At 37.9% G+C, this 17,349-nt stretch overlaps 1 protein-coding gene across 2 annotated transcripts in view; it reads right to left on the reverse strand.

The window, feature by feature from the left end:
- GLCCI1 (glucocorticoid induced 1) overlaps positions 1-17,349 on the reverse strand; it is a 58,089-nt gene that overhangs the window by 19,845 nt on the left and 20,895 nt on the right. Inside the window, exons 3-4 of one of the 2 annotated variants that reach the window (XM_030009031.1) lie at positions 8,744-8,830; positions 470-586 (exon numbers count right to left, since the gene is read on the reverse strand). In XM_030009031.1, coding sequence (XP_029864891.1) covers positions 470-586; positions 8,744-8,830 — 204 coding nt within the window. The remainder of the gene's footprint in view (positions 1-469; positions 587-8,743; positions 8,831-17,349) is intronic. The other variant, XM_030009032.2, reaches the window with a different exon arrangement.

Raw genomic sequence — 17,349 nt, forward strand, 5'->3', positions numbered from 1 at the left:
CTGCTTGCTGCTCAAAGACCGATCAATTTTTCGGCTGCCAATCCAGACTGCTTACCCTTGGTACTTTCTTTATTTTCTATTTTTATGGTTTTTTTAACCAGCTCAGATGAAATTGGGTTGTGAAACTGACAAGCAAATACCTTCCAGAGGAGCAGAGACTTTTGAAAGTGCACCACAGAAATTAGTCTTGGAAGCAAGTATGTATTCCTGTAAACACAGTCTCAGCTGGCCATGCTCAGAATTTTTACAGCATCTTAATATATTTTAGTTGCTATCCTGCTGCAACCTTCTTTCTTCTATTATATGACAACTATCAGATAAATTTCAGTGAAGATGCAATGGTATCAGGTTGTTAAGCATTTTAGCGTACCACATAAGAAAAAACCAAGAAAGACAGGAAGAAACAGCAGGCTATTCACCCAACCCTGATAAGGTAGGAGGCTGTTAATATAAACAACTATCTACTTACCTGAGTCTGACTGATTGCTATATGGTTGCCATGGAGAGGTGACTGACGTTCTTTCTCTTTACTGTGACGACTACTTTGCTTACTGCGCTGAAGCTGCTGCCTCAGTTTGGCAATCTGCTGGAAAGAAGTTCAGGTGACGTGATAGTGAGTTTTCGAATGGATAACTGCTCAAATCTTCACGTATAAAGTGAATCACAGACATTTTAAGTCCTCTTTGGAGGATTTTACAAGCATATGGGATTGCCTTCCCTTGAAGCATGAGCATTAAAGCTTCTTTCTACTTATTACTTTCTTCAAAGTATCTGCCCTATTCACCAACCTGAATATGACAGCAGGCTTAGTTTAATTACTAAACTTCCTCATTTATAAACAAGCACTGTAATAACTGATGCAAACAAAAGTAGTCAGAATGACAGTTCATAGCAATTTCTGGCCTAAAACTGGTTTAAACTGGGGACTATGAAGCCTACAGTTTAATTTATTTGATCTTAAACCAAACTAAAGTTTTCCAATGATAATTCATCATAAAAGCAAAGAGCCTTCACAAACAACTGGCAATCAATATGCATTGCTCATCTTTGAGAACTTATTTAATAGCATTTCCCTGCAGGCTAAATTATCACAGGTTTCTTCAGGCAGACAGAATTATCTTTTCTGCTGTCTGCTGCAAAGATGTCTAATCAAAAGTTACATATTTTAAAGGTCAAATGCAACTAAAGCCATTATGCATTTAACCTGCTCCTTAACAAGAAACCAAAGAATTTCATTTGGGGATTCCTTATTCCTCCTGGATAATTTGTACATGAAAGAGAGTATTTACATCTATAAGCATTATCTCAGAAGTTTAGACTATGTGCAAATTCACACAACAGGTACAGACACTTCTTAAGACTGGATAATTTTTTCCTTTGGGCTCATGCTCAGCACACTGGCATATACGGCAAAGCATGCACGGCCCCATTTCATTTTTAACTCAGCTAGAGATACAATTTTTAAAAACCTGAAGGGCAAGTAAGGAGAAGTGAATGTGCATGAAATTCATATTTCAAAGAACTTCATCAGTTCATCAGAAAGTAACCTCTCTTTCTGAGTGACAGCTTACAAGTACACGCGCTCTGTGGTTAACTCCAAGTAGTTAAATATATCACTAGTGTTCTTGCAAAGCAACTCTGTGGTAGAGAATCACTTCACATCACTCTTCACAGTATCAGAGATGACACTGCTTGGTGAAGAGATTTGGATGCAGCTTTGCTCCAGGCTGTGGACTTTTCTTTGTGATATTTCTGGTATCACTCACAAAAGAAGGATCCACCTTTAAGGCTTCCTATCATGTCTTGCCACAGCTTGTTACCCACATTCAGAGAACTGCTACTCAGAAATGGCTGAATACTTTGATCTTTCAACAACAAACAGTTCAGACTTCCAAAAGGGTCTGTGTGTAGAATACATCAAGACAGACAGAGCCCTAATATGACTGAGTTTCTAACACAGATGAGCTAGATTTAGAGAACTGGAAGACTAATCTCTTGATGAAAGGTGCAAGTCAGGCACCACACTGGAAGAAACTTTGACGGAGTCTGAAGAGATATTTCATGTCTACAAAAAAAAATTGTCCATAACTTCCACATTTTCCCTGTAGGAATAATGGCAATTAGGAAACCTAGCTCCATAGAGAGATGAAGAAGCAAGCAGGTAACCAGTCTGGTAAGTATAGATACATCTACAAAGATTTATGTCTTACATCAGAATGTTGGAGAATGGGGAAAACAGGCAAATAATCTTCATCTTCCCCTTTAAAAACTTAAAAACAGAAGAGAAAAAACAATGCCCAGATCAGAAGACAGCTGTGGACTGAGATGGCTGGCTACAAGAATAATCAGAAAACAGGGAGACTACAGTATATAAATCTTTCATTTCTGCTGCCTCTCCTTGATGCTGTGTGCTTCCTCCTAGTTCAAAAGTTAAATACCCTATTTTTTTTATTTAAATGAAATCTGGCTTTCTGAGCTTTCCTCAGGAGCATGCTATAAGAAAAAAGATCTATACAATTCCACCTCAAAGATCTGGCTGACTGATTTCTGTTGCAAACAGCTTGCAAATCTTTGAGAACACAACCTCTCACTGTAAAATTTGGACAGTGAAAGCATTAAATGGGAGAGTGTTGATAGGCTGGTATGTCTCTAGGCTGACCAAAACCTTGAAGCTCTGATATCCTGAAAGGAATCATGGACCCCTGGAATCTGAGGTTCTCTCAGCTACCTCAAGAGTATGTATATTTTGGCAGTCAGTATGTTCTTGACAGTAACAGAAAGAAAAGGCTTCTTGGGTCAATGGGGAGAAAGAGAAAGATGAAAACTTGTTGAAGAATCTGACTGTGTATCTGGACCTGGTATGATCACTTAAGCCAAACATGCAATGCAGTGAAGAAACAGACATGCCTTCTCAGATCATCTGTCCTTAGCCCTAAATTTGAAGAACCCTAGTTTTGTGTGATGTGGTAGTTACCATCAGACAAAAAAAAAAAAAAAAAAAAAAAAAAAGGAGAGAGAGAGAGAGAAATTAAGGATGGGCATATAGAAAGGAATCTGCCACTTCTTACTCATCCTCCAGACATGGGAGACAGACGCTTGCCAGCACAGACAATCTGGCTTCAGAGCAGTCACACTAAGCAGGCAGTGGCACCGAGTACATGGACAGAAGAAACCTCCAAACTAAATGATGTTCCATCTCTTCACCAAGGGGAGTCCACAGTGAATTTACCACTGGCTAAAGCTAATCCTGAAATACCAATAGCTTTTCTTCTTCTACAAGACTATCTTTTTATTGCCAATTATTTTCCATCCCAAGCTCAAATAAAGCCACTACTACGAACAGGAAGAGGTATCTGTGCTAGCTTCCTAGAAGTTTATCTTCACCTTCTTCCTAAGCAGCAAAGCAGCACAATCAAATCATCAAACATAACCAAATGAACTGCAGACAGGTATGAGGTACACGCATCCTAGGATATAATTTGTGTAGTGAGGAAGGAGTCTGAAACATACGCCTTGATGGCACTTCTTTTACCAAGTATCTCAAAGAGGCAGCAGATCCTGTCTCTTGGGCACTCAACTGATGCAACTAACATGAACTAGGGAATTTGCTGTGCAAAGAAAATAGCGCCAAGCGATTGGTATCAGGAAAACATGTACTTGAAAATCCAGCCATTACACTGGTGTAAATACACTGACATTGAACTCCATTCAGGGCAGCAATACAGATATTTCAGTTAGGAAGATGAGGAAGAAAAGGAATAATGTGCTATGCTGGGGAAAAAATACGCAGTAGCAAAACACTCCATTTTAACAGGGCAGCTAAAAACAGAAAAGGTTTGGGACATTTCCCTCACATGCCCAAATACTGAGCATGAAGGTAAATGGGGCATACACAACCATATTAAGGAATACATGTAAATCGTCACAAAAACATCTAATGTGTATCCTTTAAAGCATTCAGTTGTTGAAGACATTAAAGCCTTAGCCTTGCACATATGTGCACTTAGATCCATAAAATGTGACAATGATTTTAGTATACCAATTCAAATGCTCTCCCTGTCTACCCAGCTTGAAGATGGGCAGAAAGTTCTCATTATACAACACAGGTATTTTCTGAAAAGATAGAGCTGAAAATAAAAAAACTAAAGAAAAAAATCAAGGAATTCCTCAAGGAATAAACATAATTTGAAACCTACTTCCAATGTTCAGATGCAATTATTCAAAATTATTTTGCTACTTTACAAGGTGTAAACACACACGGGAATAAATTTCAAAGTATATGTTTTAATTCACATTTCGCAAGTACTCTCACATGACTGTATGGCAGGGGGGAACACAAAGCATATCTGTGCACATTTCAAAAAAATTAGTGAAGTTTTCAGCCTTTCCTCTTCCAGTGACTGTTTCCTGCAATACTGTTGATGTATCAGGAAGACTCTTTTCTTCACGTACTTTAAAGTCATTTATAAAAAAACAACAACAAAAAAACCCCCAAGAAAACACAAAGATCAGTGCATCATATCTAGAACACAAACGTGCAGTTCAGCCTTGACGGTTTACTGTCATGCAGCCAACTATAAGATGACCATCGAAGATTATTAAACAAACAAGAAGTTAAGAAAAAAAACCTATAAATATATTTTTTGCTGAGTATTTTTACAGCTAGAAGTGTACTTGAAATAAATATGAATCTTGTCTATACCACCTGTAATATGCATGCAGTCTAATATAACTAATAGCACCAACCTGAGAAATAAGCACATTAGCTCAGTTCTTTACAACACTGAAATAATCGGAGTAGCCTGATCATTTTTCATTTGAAGAGACCTAGATGCAGACTACTAATATGAAGGAACATGTTACATCTCACCATTCCTGTCCAAATGCTCATTAGTATTTACCAGTCAATAGGCTGTATTTCTACCAATCAGGCTACACAATATGGTAACTTCCTATTGCTGAACAAGCCACAGACTCCTTATTAACGAGAGCAAGCTCTAACTCATTCATGAACCATTTGTTAATAAACAAGTTAACTAGTAGGTCAAAGAGCAAAACAAGCATTTGAAATTCACCTTAAACCTTTGAATACAATCTTTCAATTGGTATACGAAAGCACATAAAAAGTGCAAGCTCTCATATTTGATTCTCTTTTATTCCAAAGTCCTTTTCAAGTACTCTGTTAGAGCAAAAGGGACCTTCCAATAGAGGGTTGCTGGTGTCGGTGTAACAGATACAGCATACGGAGGTGCTTAAGGGAAGTGAAAAATCAGCTGTCTGAAATGTCTTTAAAAACCTACACAAACTGAAAACTATTTGTTTTAAATCCTGGGTTTTTCCAGTTTTAAGTAAATTCCAGTTCAGGGTAAGCTATAACTAAAATTGTCGCTACTCAACTTCAACAGAATTTCAAACTAACTATTCCCACGTTGAAAGTGGAAAAAAATAGCAGTGGTTCAAACCACTACCTGGTTTGTGTCCCGTACAAAGACTGACAGCAATCTTTATCTCCCAGTCAAGACGTGTATCTGTTAAAATAATGTAAAAGCAGTCTGGCATTATCTTACAAGTTATATTCAAGACTTCATAAAAACAAGTAGAACCCTTCAGAACAAAAAAAAGTAGTAAATTTTATTAGGAGGTGATAAAAAAGGTACACTCTATCATTACAAAGTTCATATTGAGATCTGAGGAGTTTTAAATTTTTTAATAGACACACTACAAGAAAACAAGCATTGCCTATTTCACTGCTAGACAGATTCAATCCTGACACCCATCTATTTCAATTCAAGGGCAAAATAATTTTCAACTACACAAAGTGAGAATTTTTTTTAATGTGGTAGTACGGAATTCATTTGCTTGCTTGAGACCTTAAGTCTATACACTCTTTTTTAGTTTTTTTAAATGTCAGTCTTTTAAAAAGAGCTCCCAGTTGTGTTAAATAAATGCATTTAATTGTAATAGTTCTCAAACTAGCCAAGGAAAAAGCAATTTTTTTAAACTTGAAAGCACATTCAATCTTCTTTTACCAAAACCAATTAAAACTATGCATACAAGTATTTGGCTAGTTTACAGTATCATCATAATAAAAAATACACACTAGAAATCATTCCATTAATTGCTGGAACAAGAAAACATGAATCTAAACTGCTAAGACAAGCCAAGGAAACTGTAAACAGCTATCTACTTGTTAACTGTCAAATGCTATGGGAAACAATTCAAAATGCTGATCAGAACTACTGTTACCTATGTTACTCATAACAAATGCAGTTGCCCAGGAGAGGCAATACTTTTATTTCCATTACTTAAGCTCTTGCTTTCAGCTGCCTATAGCTTTGTCAAATTTTCTTTGAAGTCTATCATGCAACATTCAGCTCTCCTAACCCCTTCCCATCAGAGATTTCAGTACAAGTATTAGAGTTGTTTTAAGAATGAGATTAAAATGAAAGGGAGGTAGAAATCATGTTACCATTTTATGTGCTAAAACACATTATTGTAGCTTTTTACCTGGGAAGCTCTGTTGTCCAATGCTTTGGAAGAAAAAGCCGAACATTGGTCTGGGGGTCCTTTATGCTGGGAATGTGCCCCTCTATTCCCTTGGAAAAGTCTTTACATTTGGCGAAGCTTTAGCAAAAATTGCAATTTGCACGCGTTCAAGAAAGATATTTGGAACCAGCAGCTACGTTTGCTAGTAGTTCTGTCTCTAGTGGGCTTTACAATTTGAATAGAACTGCCACAGGGAATTTCTCCTTCCAGAAACTGCAGATTACTGTGGCACAAAGAAACTGTACTGTTGGTATTGAACAAACTCTTAACACCCACCACACAGGCATTAAGTAGCCAGACAGAGAAGCTGCAACCAGGACTTACAGGTGAGGGAAAGGAAAAAGAAAGGGATAAAATAGAAACCAAACAATGGAGACAGACCAGACAAGGAGCTGGAAGGTAACTGAGCAAGAGCTCAAGTAAGGGAAGATAGACAAGAACTTGCTGGGTAATGCATGCAGAGTGACACTGGGAGTATGAACCCACCAAACTAGAAAAGGCAAGAAAACTGGTCTGAGAAGCTGAAGAAAGGAAAAGGGAGGAAGGGGAAGAACTATAAGCTGGAAAAGACGAGGGCAAGTTTTGGGGTGAACAACCATTGCAAAATTTGGATAGAAACAATTCCCTTCCACAGACTCCATTTTTTCCATTACTGTGTTCTATCAGAAAGGAACCATGAAACCCATTGGCCACATGTTTCTTATCTTTCTCTTGTGGTCAGTCCATAAAGAGGATGGCAACCTAGCGCAATGGATCACTGTTATCAAATGGCAGAGACTTGCTTACATGCTGCAGGTTTCACTATCACTGACAGTCACAGCCCTATGGTAAAGCTGCTTGTTGCAGAACTTGATAGGGAACTGCCAGAAGACGAAGGATGGTCTCTCAGTAAAAGCAAGCAAGCGTTATTCTGGCAATACAGATGCTTTTCCTGCCTCTGCTACAATTCCTTTGTGCTGGTGGGTAAAGTTTAAGCCAAAACTTTTCAGACATAAAACTCCTTCTGCACTAATTTCTGGGCACTTAATCTGTGATTCTGAGTGCTTCCTCACAGCTGCAGATGAAGTCACCCAGGCAACTGAAGGCCCACGTACTAATAAATCAGCTGTGATGGGTTTCATAACAGGTACTCAAGGAGATGGGAACAGACAACCCTCATTGGATTGACCTCTCTTTGGCCCAGGTCCTCATCTTTAAAAATGAGGCTATTGTCACCACTGGAATGCAAGATTATTCCATATTTGTCAAATCCGATTTTAAAATTCAAGTAATTAAACTTACATCACTCCTTTTGACAACTATTCTTCTTATCAATGGCTGTCCGGAAGAGGGCTATATGTTGCCAGTAACATCACCTCCTCAGATAACCTACACATTTCTTCTAATTTTTTAATGTTCTATTAAAAAGGGAGCCAGGAGAGATGATGCAAAAAGCCCAGAGTATCGGAAAAGTCCCACCCCATGAGAACACACTGCAAGATTCATTTCCTAAAAAGAAAGGTGTAGCTCTTGAAAAGAGGCTGCACCCTTCCTGACAGGGGCATGAGGCTGACTGCAGGCCAGTTATTAGGTACTGGACAGAGCTAGAGTTACATGAACTCTGGACAGAACAGAGTTTACTGGAACAAAAACTTCGCATCACTTTCTCAAGATGCAAATCCACTTCATTTTTGGTGGGTTCTTTCTAGTTGCAATTGTAGTCTACAGCAAAAAACATATGATTAAAGAACATTTCAAGTAATCATACCATTACTGTATCAACACTCACCCTCCTTTTCCATTTGTGAAAGTGATGTCTTCTCTATCTCCACCCTAAAACTTGAATGAAATTTCTAAACAAGAATATGCTAACATACTGACTTACACTTTGTCTCTTTCAGGAGAGCAGCATTAAAGAACAGAAAGCTAGTTAAGGTAACTCTGAACAGAAAAATCAGTAAGCAACAAGCAGCTGGTTCCTCAGAACTCACTCGGGCTACTCCTTCCCAGCCAACACTGTGTAGTAGGCAGGGAGGAAATCCAATAGGCATGAAGTAATCACCACTCTTGAAACAACTGTTACATTGGGGGTAAAACCTGTTTCAAAAGCAACAGAGGGGAGGGAAAGGGTGCAGTTTCCTGGACTCCAGATCAGGACTAAAAAAAATACCTTGGGCATATCAAAACTTGAAAGGCTCCATTGTGTAAAACTTCTCACCTCTTTTAGTTGATCAGCACTTCCCCATGATGCTGAGCGCTGATGTGATCTCTTTTCTGCTCCTTCTTCAGCCCAACAGCTAGGTGTCTAAAGGGAAAAAAAAGAAAATATACTGTACTGAATTCTCCAGGTAAGAAAAACTTACGGCACAAATTAATGCTTTACTCCTTCTGCAGTGTCAGAGTTCAGGCATTATACATGAAGAACAAATTTCAGAATCTGACATGCAGCAGTAATAGTCTCAATAAATAAAAAAACAATGTAGAAAACTAAGGCTTTGTAAACTTGCATTTACAAAGGATGAGAAAACGCACATTACTGAAGAAGGAATCAGAGGCCTCACAATCACAAAAAAAGCCTTACCTGGCTACTCCCATCTGCGCTTTGACATCCATTTCTAGTTTTCACTCAGTGGACAGTTTAGAAAACCACAAGATTAAAAAAAACAATACACAAACTCAGACACCAAAAGCCAGGATTCACTTCTCCCACCTGTCTGTCTTAATCACTGGGCCATGTAATCAATTCCTTCTTGCTAACTCTGACTTGATACAGAGTTTGATACACCTTTTATTATTTTTGGCACCAACCTACGTGAGCAGAACAGCGAAGGGCAGGCCTTTTCCAGCCTTGTCTGCAAGCCCAGAAGTTTGGGGACCGCCCTTGGATGTAGGAGCTATAAAGTTAAACCCCAAAGATTGAGAAGGGTCTGGAAGCCAGATCTCCCAACTCCTGTCCTTATTCACCACTAGACTATTATGAAAACTGAGGGTATCCACCAGCACTTCTGAACAAGGGAGTCAACGGGTACCAGAGGAGCAATGGGGACATCTAAAATCCAGGGAGAGTTTGGGATATGAACCATATAAAACTCAGAGCTACAGGCACATATATAAATTTGTGAAAAGGCTTTTTTTTCCCCAACAATTCCTACTAGTATTAGCTGAATCTTTCACAATAAGGCCACAAGAAATAAAACTACACCACTGAAAACAATGAGAATTTGGCAGTGAGGTTTTTCAGGGAGGGGACCACTGCCGATACTTCTCCAAGGCAGATGGGACCCCAACCCAGCAGGACAGGTAGGATCTGGGATCCACCTCCCTGCCGGACTTCCTTCTCATGCATGGAAACCCTGCTCCTCCACAGCCTTCCTTGCTCTTGCTTCCTCTCTAGGGTCTAGAAACTTCTGTAGCACCCACACACATAGCAGACACTGTTCTGCTCAGCAAAGAGACTGGGCATCGCCTTGGAGACCACCACAAAACCAGCACCTGCAGCTCCTCGCCCTTGCTGCCCTGCCAAGGGAGGTGGAAGCAGACCTCTGAGGCCAGGCCACTCAAGCCAAGCATGCCAGGCCAGGCCTGGTACCATTAAGCACTGAACTGTAGTTTCAGAGCACAGGCTATGCCTTCATAATCACTGCGCTGCCATAGTATTTCACGTCCTACAGCCCAGCACCTAACTCCTCAGTGTTAATATTTAAAGTGCTAAGTCATTTTGTGTGCACAGGCCTACATATCCCACTTGTGTTTTCTGCTAGCCCTGTACTTTCCATATTTTGGTGGGTTTTTTTCTCCATTATTTTTACACCACGAGGAATACTTCCACCAAAGCCCCAGCAAGCTGCGTGGGCGATCAGAAAGCAAAATGGAAAAAATCAGTAACTAAGTTTTTGCTGCATGTTCCCAGGAAAGAAAAAACAAGTCTTTATAAAAGTTAGGGTTCTGTCTATTTATTATATGACTCTCTTTGTGTGGGTCTGGGGAAGAAGCCAGAAGATAATTGGTTATGAAAAAAAAAAAAAAAATATCAAGAGTGAAGAGTTAAAACAGCTATTTAAAACTATGAGAAAAACATGGGAGTCCCTCAGCCAGGCAACCCATGACTCTCATCACCCAAAGCAGAGCTTCTACCACACACGTGCTACCTGTGTGTGCATGCACTCGCTCTGCATTTTAGCGGAGCCATGTTCTAAACAATTACTTGTTCTTGCAGATTGGGTACTTACCACCTCCCTGAAATTTGTGTGAAAGACACTGTATTGCTTTTAAATATTTTTTAAACACTGAAGTTTGCAGATTTCTAAAGAACTACAGAAAACGGGGGGGGGGGGGGGGGGGGGGGGGGGGGGGGCGGAATTTGGTCCTTTTTCAAAATCATGGGCTTTCACAATCTACTACAATTTACTTTCCAATTTAAATTGCTCTTTTTTTAAAGTATTTTACTATATCTCAAGTACAGCTGGAACTATACCCTGATACAAAACCAGAAAAACATCAATGCAAAGGGAATTCTTGGAAAATTTATCTTCCAAAGAGTGTTTTCTGAATACAGCACTGCTCCATAGTTTGGGCAACAACTCCAGGACGAGGTACAAACAGGCATTTCAGGTGCTTAAATATTTACCTGTAGTGCAGGAGGTTGTACCAGGGATCACTACAAGCTCATAGCCTTTCAACTACAGCTTAATAAACAGAACAGAAAAGGCATCAAGTGTCTAAAAAGCCAAAGTGAGTTTCTCAACAAAGTAAACTGTTAAAAAACAAAACAAAACAAATATGTAGAAAGCAAGAGCTTGCCTGTATTTTTTAATAAGCACAGATACCAATCCAGATAGCAAGGACAAAAAACAAACTAATAGCAACACCCTGAAGAACTTTTATCAACAACACTGGTGACTTAGCAGAGAGAGGTAGGAATCCTTATATTGCAGTTGATTTAATCAGAAATCAAAAGTAACGAATACATAACATTAATTCACTTAATACTAAATTTTGTACTTTCTCAAATATGCTTTAACACTCTCTTCCACTCAAATACTATCTCCCTTGAGACAAGGATTACACAGTTGCTTTCAACCTTTGGTAAATTGAGTCAAGTCACAACCTTTCAAAATATACATAAAAGTATCGGTATACAGGGGGCAGACTATTTGTGTCCCTCAATTTTATTTGCAGTGTTAGATTACAAATACTATATGAAGTTCCTAGCACAGCACTGAAGTCAGGCAATGTTATATTAATGTGCTATTTACATTGAGATGGAAAAAAGAAAAAAGGTTAACAAAATAACACAACATAAGCAGTTACTAGAATATTATAGCAAGCTAGTCGTCTTCAAACCCTAGAAATTGCTGCTTATAATATATTGTAACCCACATTATATGAAGATATGTTTTGGGGTTGTAACCCAAATTCCTATATTCAAGCAAAAGCTTTTAAAAAAAAACCCAAACAAACAAAAGAACCCCACACTTGCAACATTCAAACAGAAATTCTGCTTTTGTAAGTTTAGCTTATGTATGAGCACCTCATATCTCACTTGAATGTTGTAATTTACATCACAAATAAGATGGGAGGTATACGGCACCCTTAATATTTCACGAAAATTGTTTTCACATCTTTATTTACAACTTCTACAAAACAGGCTTATCCATGGAAGCCTTCATTTGAAGCTGCAAGTGTAATTCCCATATGTTAGAACATATTAAAAAAAAAAAGAAAGTAAAAAAAGTAATTCAAAACTGGATTTGAAGAAAAATTTCTGAATCACAATAAACAAAACCAAAGTTGCTACACCTCAAGCCAGAAACACAGTAAGAGAAGTCATAGACACTATCTGTGAAACTGGTAGTATTTCAGAGTTGAAACAAATTTACAGCATCACTTAAGTATGAACTGAACTTCATGAAACTGAAGGATTATTCCTGAAAAACTATATTCAGAAACTAAGATTTAAAACATTTTAGAAGGAGAACCTTGAAAACATTAAGTAACGCATGCTGCAGCTTCAAGAGGGGAATCGCTGGTATTTCGAAATGTGAAGGTTCGTGGTCCCAGTTTCAGCTGACACAATGCTTAAAGCATGCGCATTGGATAGGACATGCTGAGAACACCACATCTGTTTGCTCTCTTCGGTCTTAACGTAAATCACAATTACCATTGTTCCAACTCACCCAACCTTGTAGAGATTAGCATTTCTTCCAACACGCCTGGTAATTTTGCCTTGCTTTTCCACCCATGTCAGGGATATACACCTACATTCTTTCCACTTCATTTAGATCAGAACGGAGTACCAACCTACCTAAACCTAGACATAAGACTGAATTACTCTAAATATCTCACATTTTATTGCCAGCCTTTCAGTCAAATTACTATACCTAGCCTGCGTTCCAGATTAACTACGATGGGGGATTGGTGCAAAGATTAAGAATACAAGTCTACATTTTACAGGGGAAGCAATAATGTTTTCGCAGAACTTCCACATTCAAAAGAAATGCAACAACAGCACTAGAAGATAAAGTCTTATGAGTCTCAGATGTTTCTAAAGCAAAGGCCCTCTAGAAATTTTACAGAAAGAAATGGCCTAAAGAGTTAGAAGTTAATTTGACTATAGCTGATGACTCCTTATAAACATCAGACAGGTTAAGAAAAGTTAGAATGATAAATTCATAGTTATATGACACATATCTCTTCCTCCTTGTCCCTTCCACCCAAAGTACATCATTAAAATATCCCATGAAAGCAATGATAACTAACACACCAATGAAAAAGCTTCATGTAGTTGAGCCTCCTGATGTTAATTTTTAAGCAACAAAATTTCTACCCAAAAGAAAACAAAACATTACGCAGGTGACTAAAGAGAGGTAACGACATTAAAGCCTTGATCCACACACAAGAACAACAAAAATATATTTTAGCCAAGCATTCCAGTTTAATAACTCTGCATTATTCTTTAGATTAGAGAGTAGTAAAAATTCTGAAAGGCATTTTGCAAGCTTTCTTCATTTCTGTTTGTGTAATACGTAATTGCCATGTACAACGAAAAAGGCATATCCAGGCACATTGGAATCATTTTAGTCGTCAGCTGGGGGGGAATCACTGAATCATATTCCGCTTGGTCATTTGCTCTTTTCTTTGTATTATTTAGATCGAGAAAGACTACACAGATGAACTTTAAATGGCAATATCTTTTACATCCGTATCATGTTTATCCTTAATCTCTCCTTCTTTTTAATGTTATAAAAATCTTTTAAATTATTTAGCTACTGCCAAATAATTATATTAATAAACTATGACGATTATCCAAATGTTTCTGAAGATTCTGAGGTTAGGCATAACCATTTCAACATTGAATTATTCCTTACACTAGGAAGGAGGGAATACTTACATGTATAGCATGAAGGAGAAGTATACAAAATTGTTCCATCAGTGCTCCCAACAGAGACTGAAAAAATGGGGAAGGAAGCTATACTGAGTTTTAAATGGCCTTAATGAAAAGTTCAAATTTACTGAAAAGGAGAGGGGAGTAGGACAGTGGAGGCACTCAGGAAGGGGACCACAAAGTATATCAACACCTATAAAAACTTCCTATAATAGTAAGTTTCCCTGCATTTCTGAATAAAATGGTGTACCTTTGATTATCCAAAACTTGCTGCTCCTTAAAGATCAGCTAGTCATATGCACATGCACACATACACACACGAACATAAATGCATGCAGAATTCTGAGAAATATGGAACTGTATAAATGTCACAATGCGTAGCATCATAGTATATTTTTCCAAAAGCAAACATAACAACTTCACTTCTCTTCAGTGTTTTCAGTCAAAACACTTGAGGTGGGTAAGAGGGACACAGAAACATGAACTATAGTTACTATTCTCCAGGATGCAACAGAAACTAAAACAAACAAACAACATTGTTTCCTCTAAAGAATAAGGTATTACTGAATTCATTTTTAAAAATCCTGGTTTAATTTTGGAGAAAGAAGAAACATTTTATTCATGAGCACTACACAGGTTCAAAGAACTTAAGTGGGAAACAAGGACTTGGAATAACACTCATTAAAGGTTCACAGTGGAGACCAGAATCTGACTTTTTTTTTTTTTTTTTTTTTTTACATAAAATAATTCTAAGAAACCTGGAAGAGCCATAATCACCACCTTCATGAAACTGCACAAAATCTGGATTTTAAATTAATGTTTAATTAGGGACAAAAAGTACCCTTGAAAGAGAAATGATTATTCCACCTACAATGGAAGTTATACTGACAGTATTGTTCATGACTTCAGAATTAAAACGAGATAATTTATTCTCCAGTGAAACATGCTCATACAAAAAAAATGGTTTATTGATTTTTGTTATCTTTTTATTTATTTTGTTTGTTACCATCTTCCACTCTGCTAAACTACCAAGCACTATTATTTTTAGCTACTATAAACTATATGAACTCCCATGAGCTAAACTGTTACCTAGCCAACAGACATGAAGTAGTAGAAGTACTTGTGTTGGTACTCAGGCAAAGAGCAAGGTTTTAATTTAATTTAACTTAATTTGCCATGCATGCATCCTATCAACAACTTGGAACTCATCCTTAGTTCTTGAAATTAGATACACTTCAAACTACACAGAGCTCAAACAACAAAACAACCTCACACAACCAAAACATAACTAAGTCAGTATTTTATGATGATCTACAAGTCTCCCCAGTGAACATTTTATTTAAAAAAAAACAACCTGGAATTTGCTGTGCCAATCACTGCGCCTGTTATATTTTACATATTCAGATACTCCTGAGTACTCAAGACACACGTTTTTCAACCTAACTTAAACACTGCTAAATGCTTGATTTTTGCATAATTTGAATAAAAAGACAGTTAATATAATTCCTTGTTAGAAGATATCCACACAAATCCAAACCACAAAACCTCCCTGCCCTTATGCCTTTGAAGTAATACTACAGCTTGTAGCAACAACAGTACTGCCTTTCCTCTCTGATACATTTGATTATGCTGAAAAGGTAAAACAACTTTTTTTCTTTTTTTTTTTCCTCCCTGAGCTTTGTTTCTGAATGAGGCAAAGGGTGGCAGCCAACAGGTCAAATAACCTAAACACTTACTTGAGCTCACTAGGAAAGCAATTTTACTGCCAAATGCTTGGAGTTCAAATATTTATAGAACAAGTTTGTTTCTCTTTTCTGTAACTAGTGAAAAGGCTTGTTTGTGAATGTTTAAATATTCTAAATTTTCTATTCATAAGGGTATTTGCGAAGTTTGATATGGATATATGTTTTAAAAGAGGGGTTAAGAAATACAGTAAGTACAAAGCATGCTATCAAAAACTCTCCTGAATGGAAATTATAGTTTCAAAACATAAAGACTTTCAAGGCATAGTATTGCAAAAGGAAGGCACCTTGGAAATCCAGGATGAAGAGCTTTTTAGGTAGATCTTTCATGACAGTAAAGACGACTGCTGCTGCTTCTTTTTTGCTAAAACTAGGTGGCTGGTTTCAAAATGAATGCATAGGACATAAGGACAGCATTTTCTTAAAGGTCCCACCACAGTTTGTGGAAGTTTCCTTAAACAATTTTAATCATCAGATTCCCTAATTCATTAAATAGGATTTCTGGAACATATAGACAGATCTTTTTTCTTTTCTAAGCATTCTACACTTATCCTTCCCCCATCAGAGGGCTTCCGGCGTTGCATGTGGAAAATTATTTTTACATTCTAACTTGTCCTAAGAAATTCAGTATTACACAAAAGACTAAAACCCGGAATCAATTTAAAGAGCTGCTGCGTTTGCTCTAAGCAATGGTGGCAGAATGGGTGACGAGTATGTTGCAAGTCAGTAGAAACCAAAACCTATACGCCCTCAAGTGAAGTTATGACAGAAAAATCCTTGATATTTTAAAGGTATCATGCATTGTGACAGCTTCCATTAAAAACAATTCTTAATGGCAAAAGAGAGTTATAAGCAAAAGGTAGGATGTCAGAAGTACCATTTTGCTTAGCAGGACACCCATGATAACAATGGACCAGAATCATGGCACAAGAGATAGAAAACTGATTTAACTACACAGCGTGTAGATTGAAAATACAACCAAAGATAGATAGTTTCTTCTAGTTTCCAATTTAGTTCAGAACACAAACTCAGATGACTTACTCCATACTCTAATAACACTACTGAAAAAACAATAATGCAACTTCTTTGCTAGTAATTTGGGTTTTTTAGAATTTTATATATATTTTTACCTGTTTGATAGTGATCATCTTTGTGGACAACAAGCTCCAGCATGAGGAGGAATCAGGCAAGAAACAATGTTCACTTTTCTAGCCAAAGAGCACCAGAGCACTATGAATGCCACAGGAGCCTACCTGCCAGAGGTTCCTGCTAAGGACAGAGCCCTGAGGAGGATCCAAGGGTATCAGGCCATAAATAATCTCAGTAGCCTTCCCTTTGTAGCTGGTGGTCAGGCTCTTGTTCTGATGTCTGGCTTCAAGAGACAACTCTTTCACAGAGCATTTTTATTTGTCTTTCTTACTACTAAGCAGCAGAGGGGACATCTCAAGACCATACTGCATGCTCACTCCCAGCTTCCTGTTCTTGATTTCCCCTCTAGTGACAAACTGATCAATTCTTCTCAACAGTAACCGCTCTCCTTCTCCTCCCCACGCCCCCCCCACAAATACACTTTTTGAGACCCACAGATTTATTAAAATCTTTAGTTTGTCAGCCACTACTATTATGAAATCTTTTTTCAAGTACCACTCAGCACAATTTTGCCTATAGCAGCTTCAAAATAAACCAGATACAAGGCTG

This window comes from Aquila chrysaetos, chromosome 3 (assembly GCF_900496995.4).
Source record: "Aquila chrysaetos chrysaetos chromosome 3, bAquChr1.4, whole genome shotgun sequence".
Lineage (NCBI taxonomy): Eukaryota > Metazoa > Chordata > Aves > Accipitriformes > Accipitridae > Aquila > Aquila chrysaetos.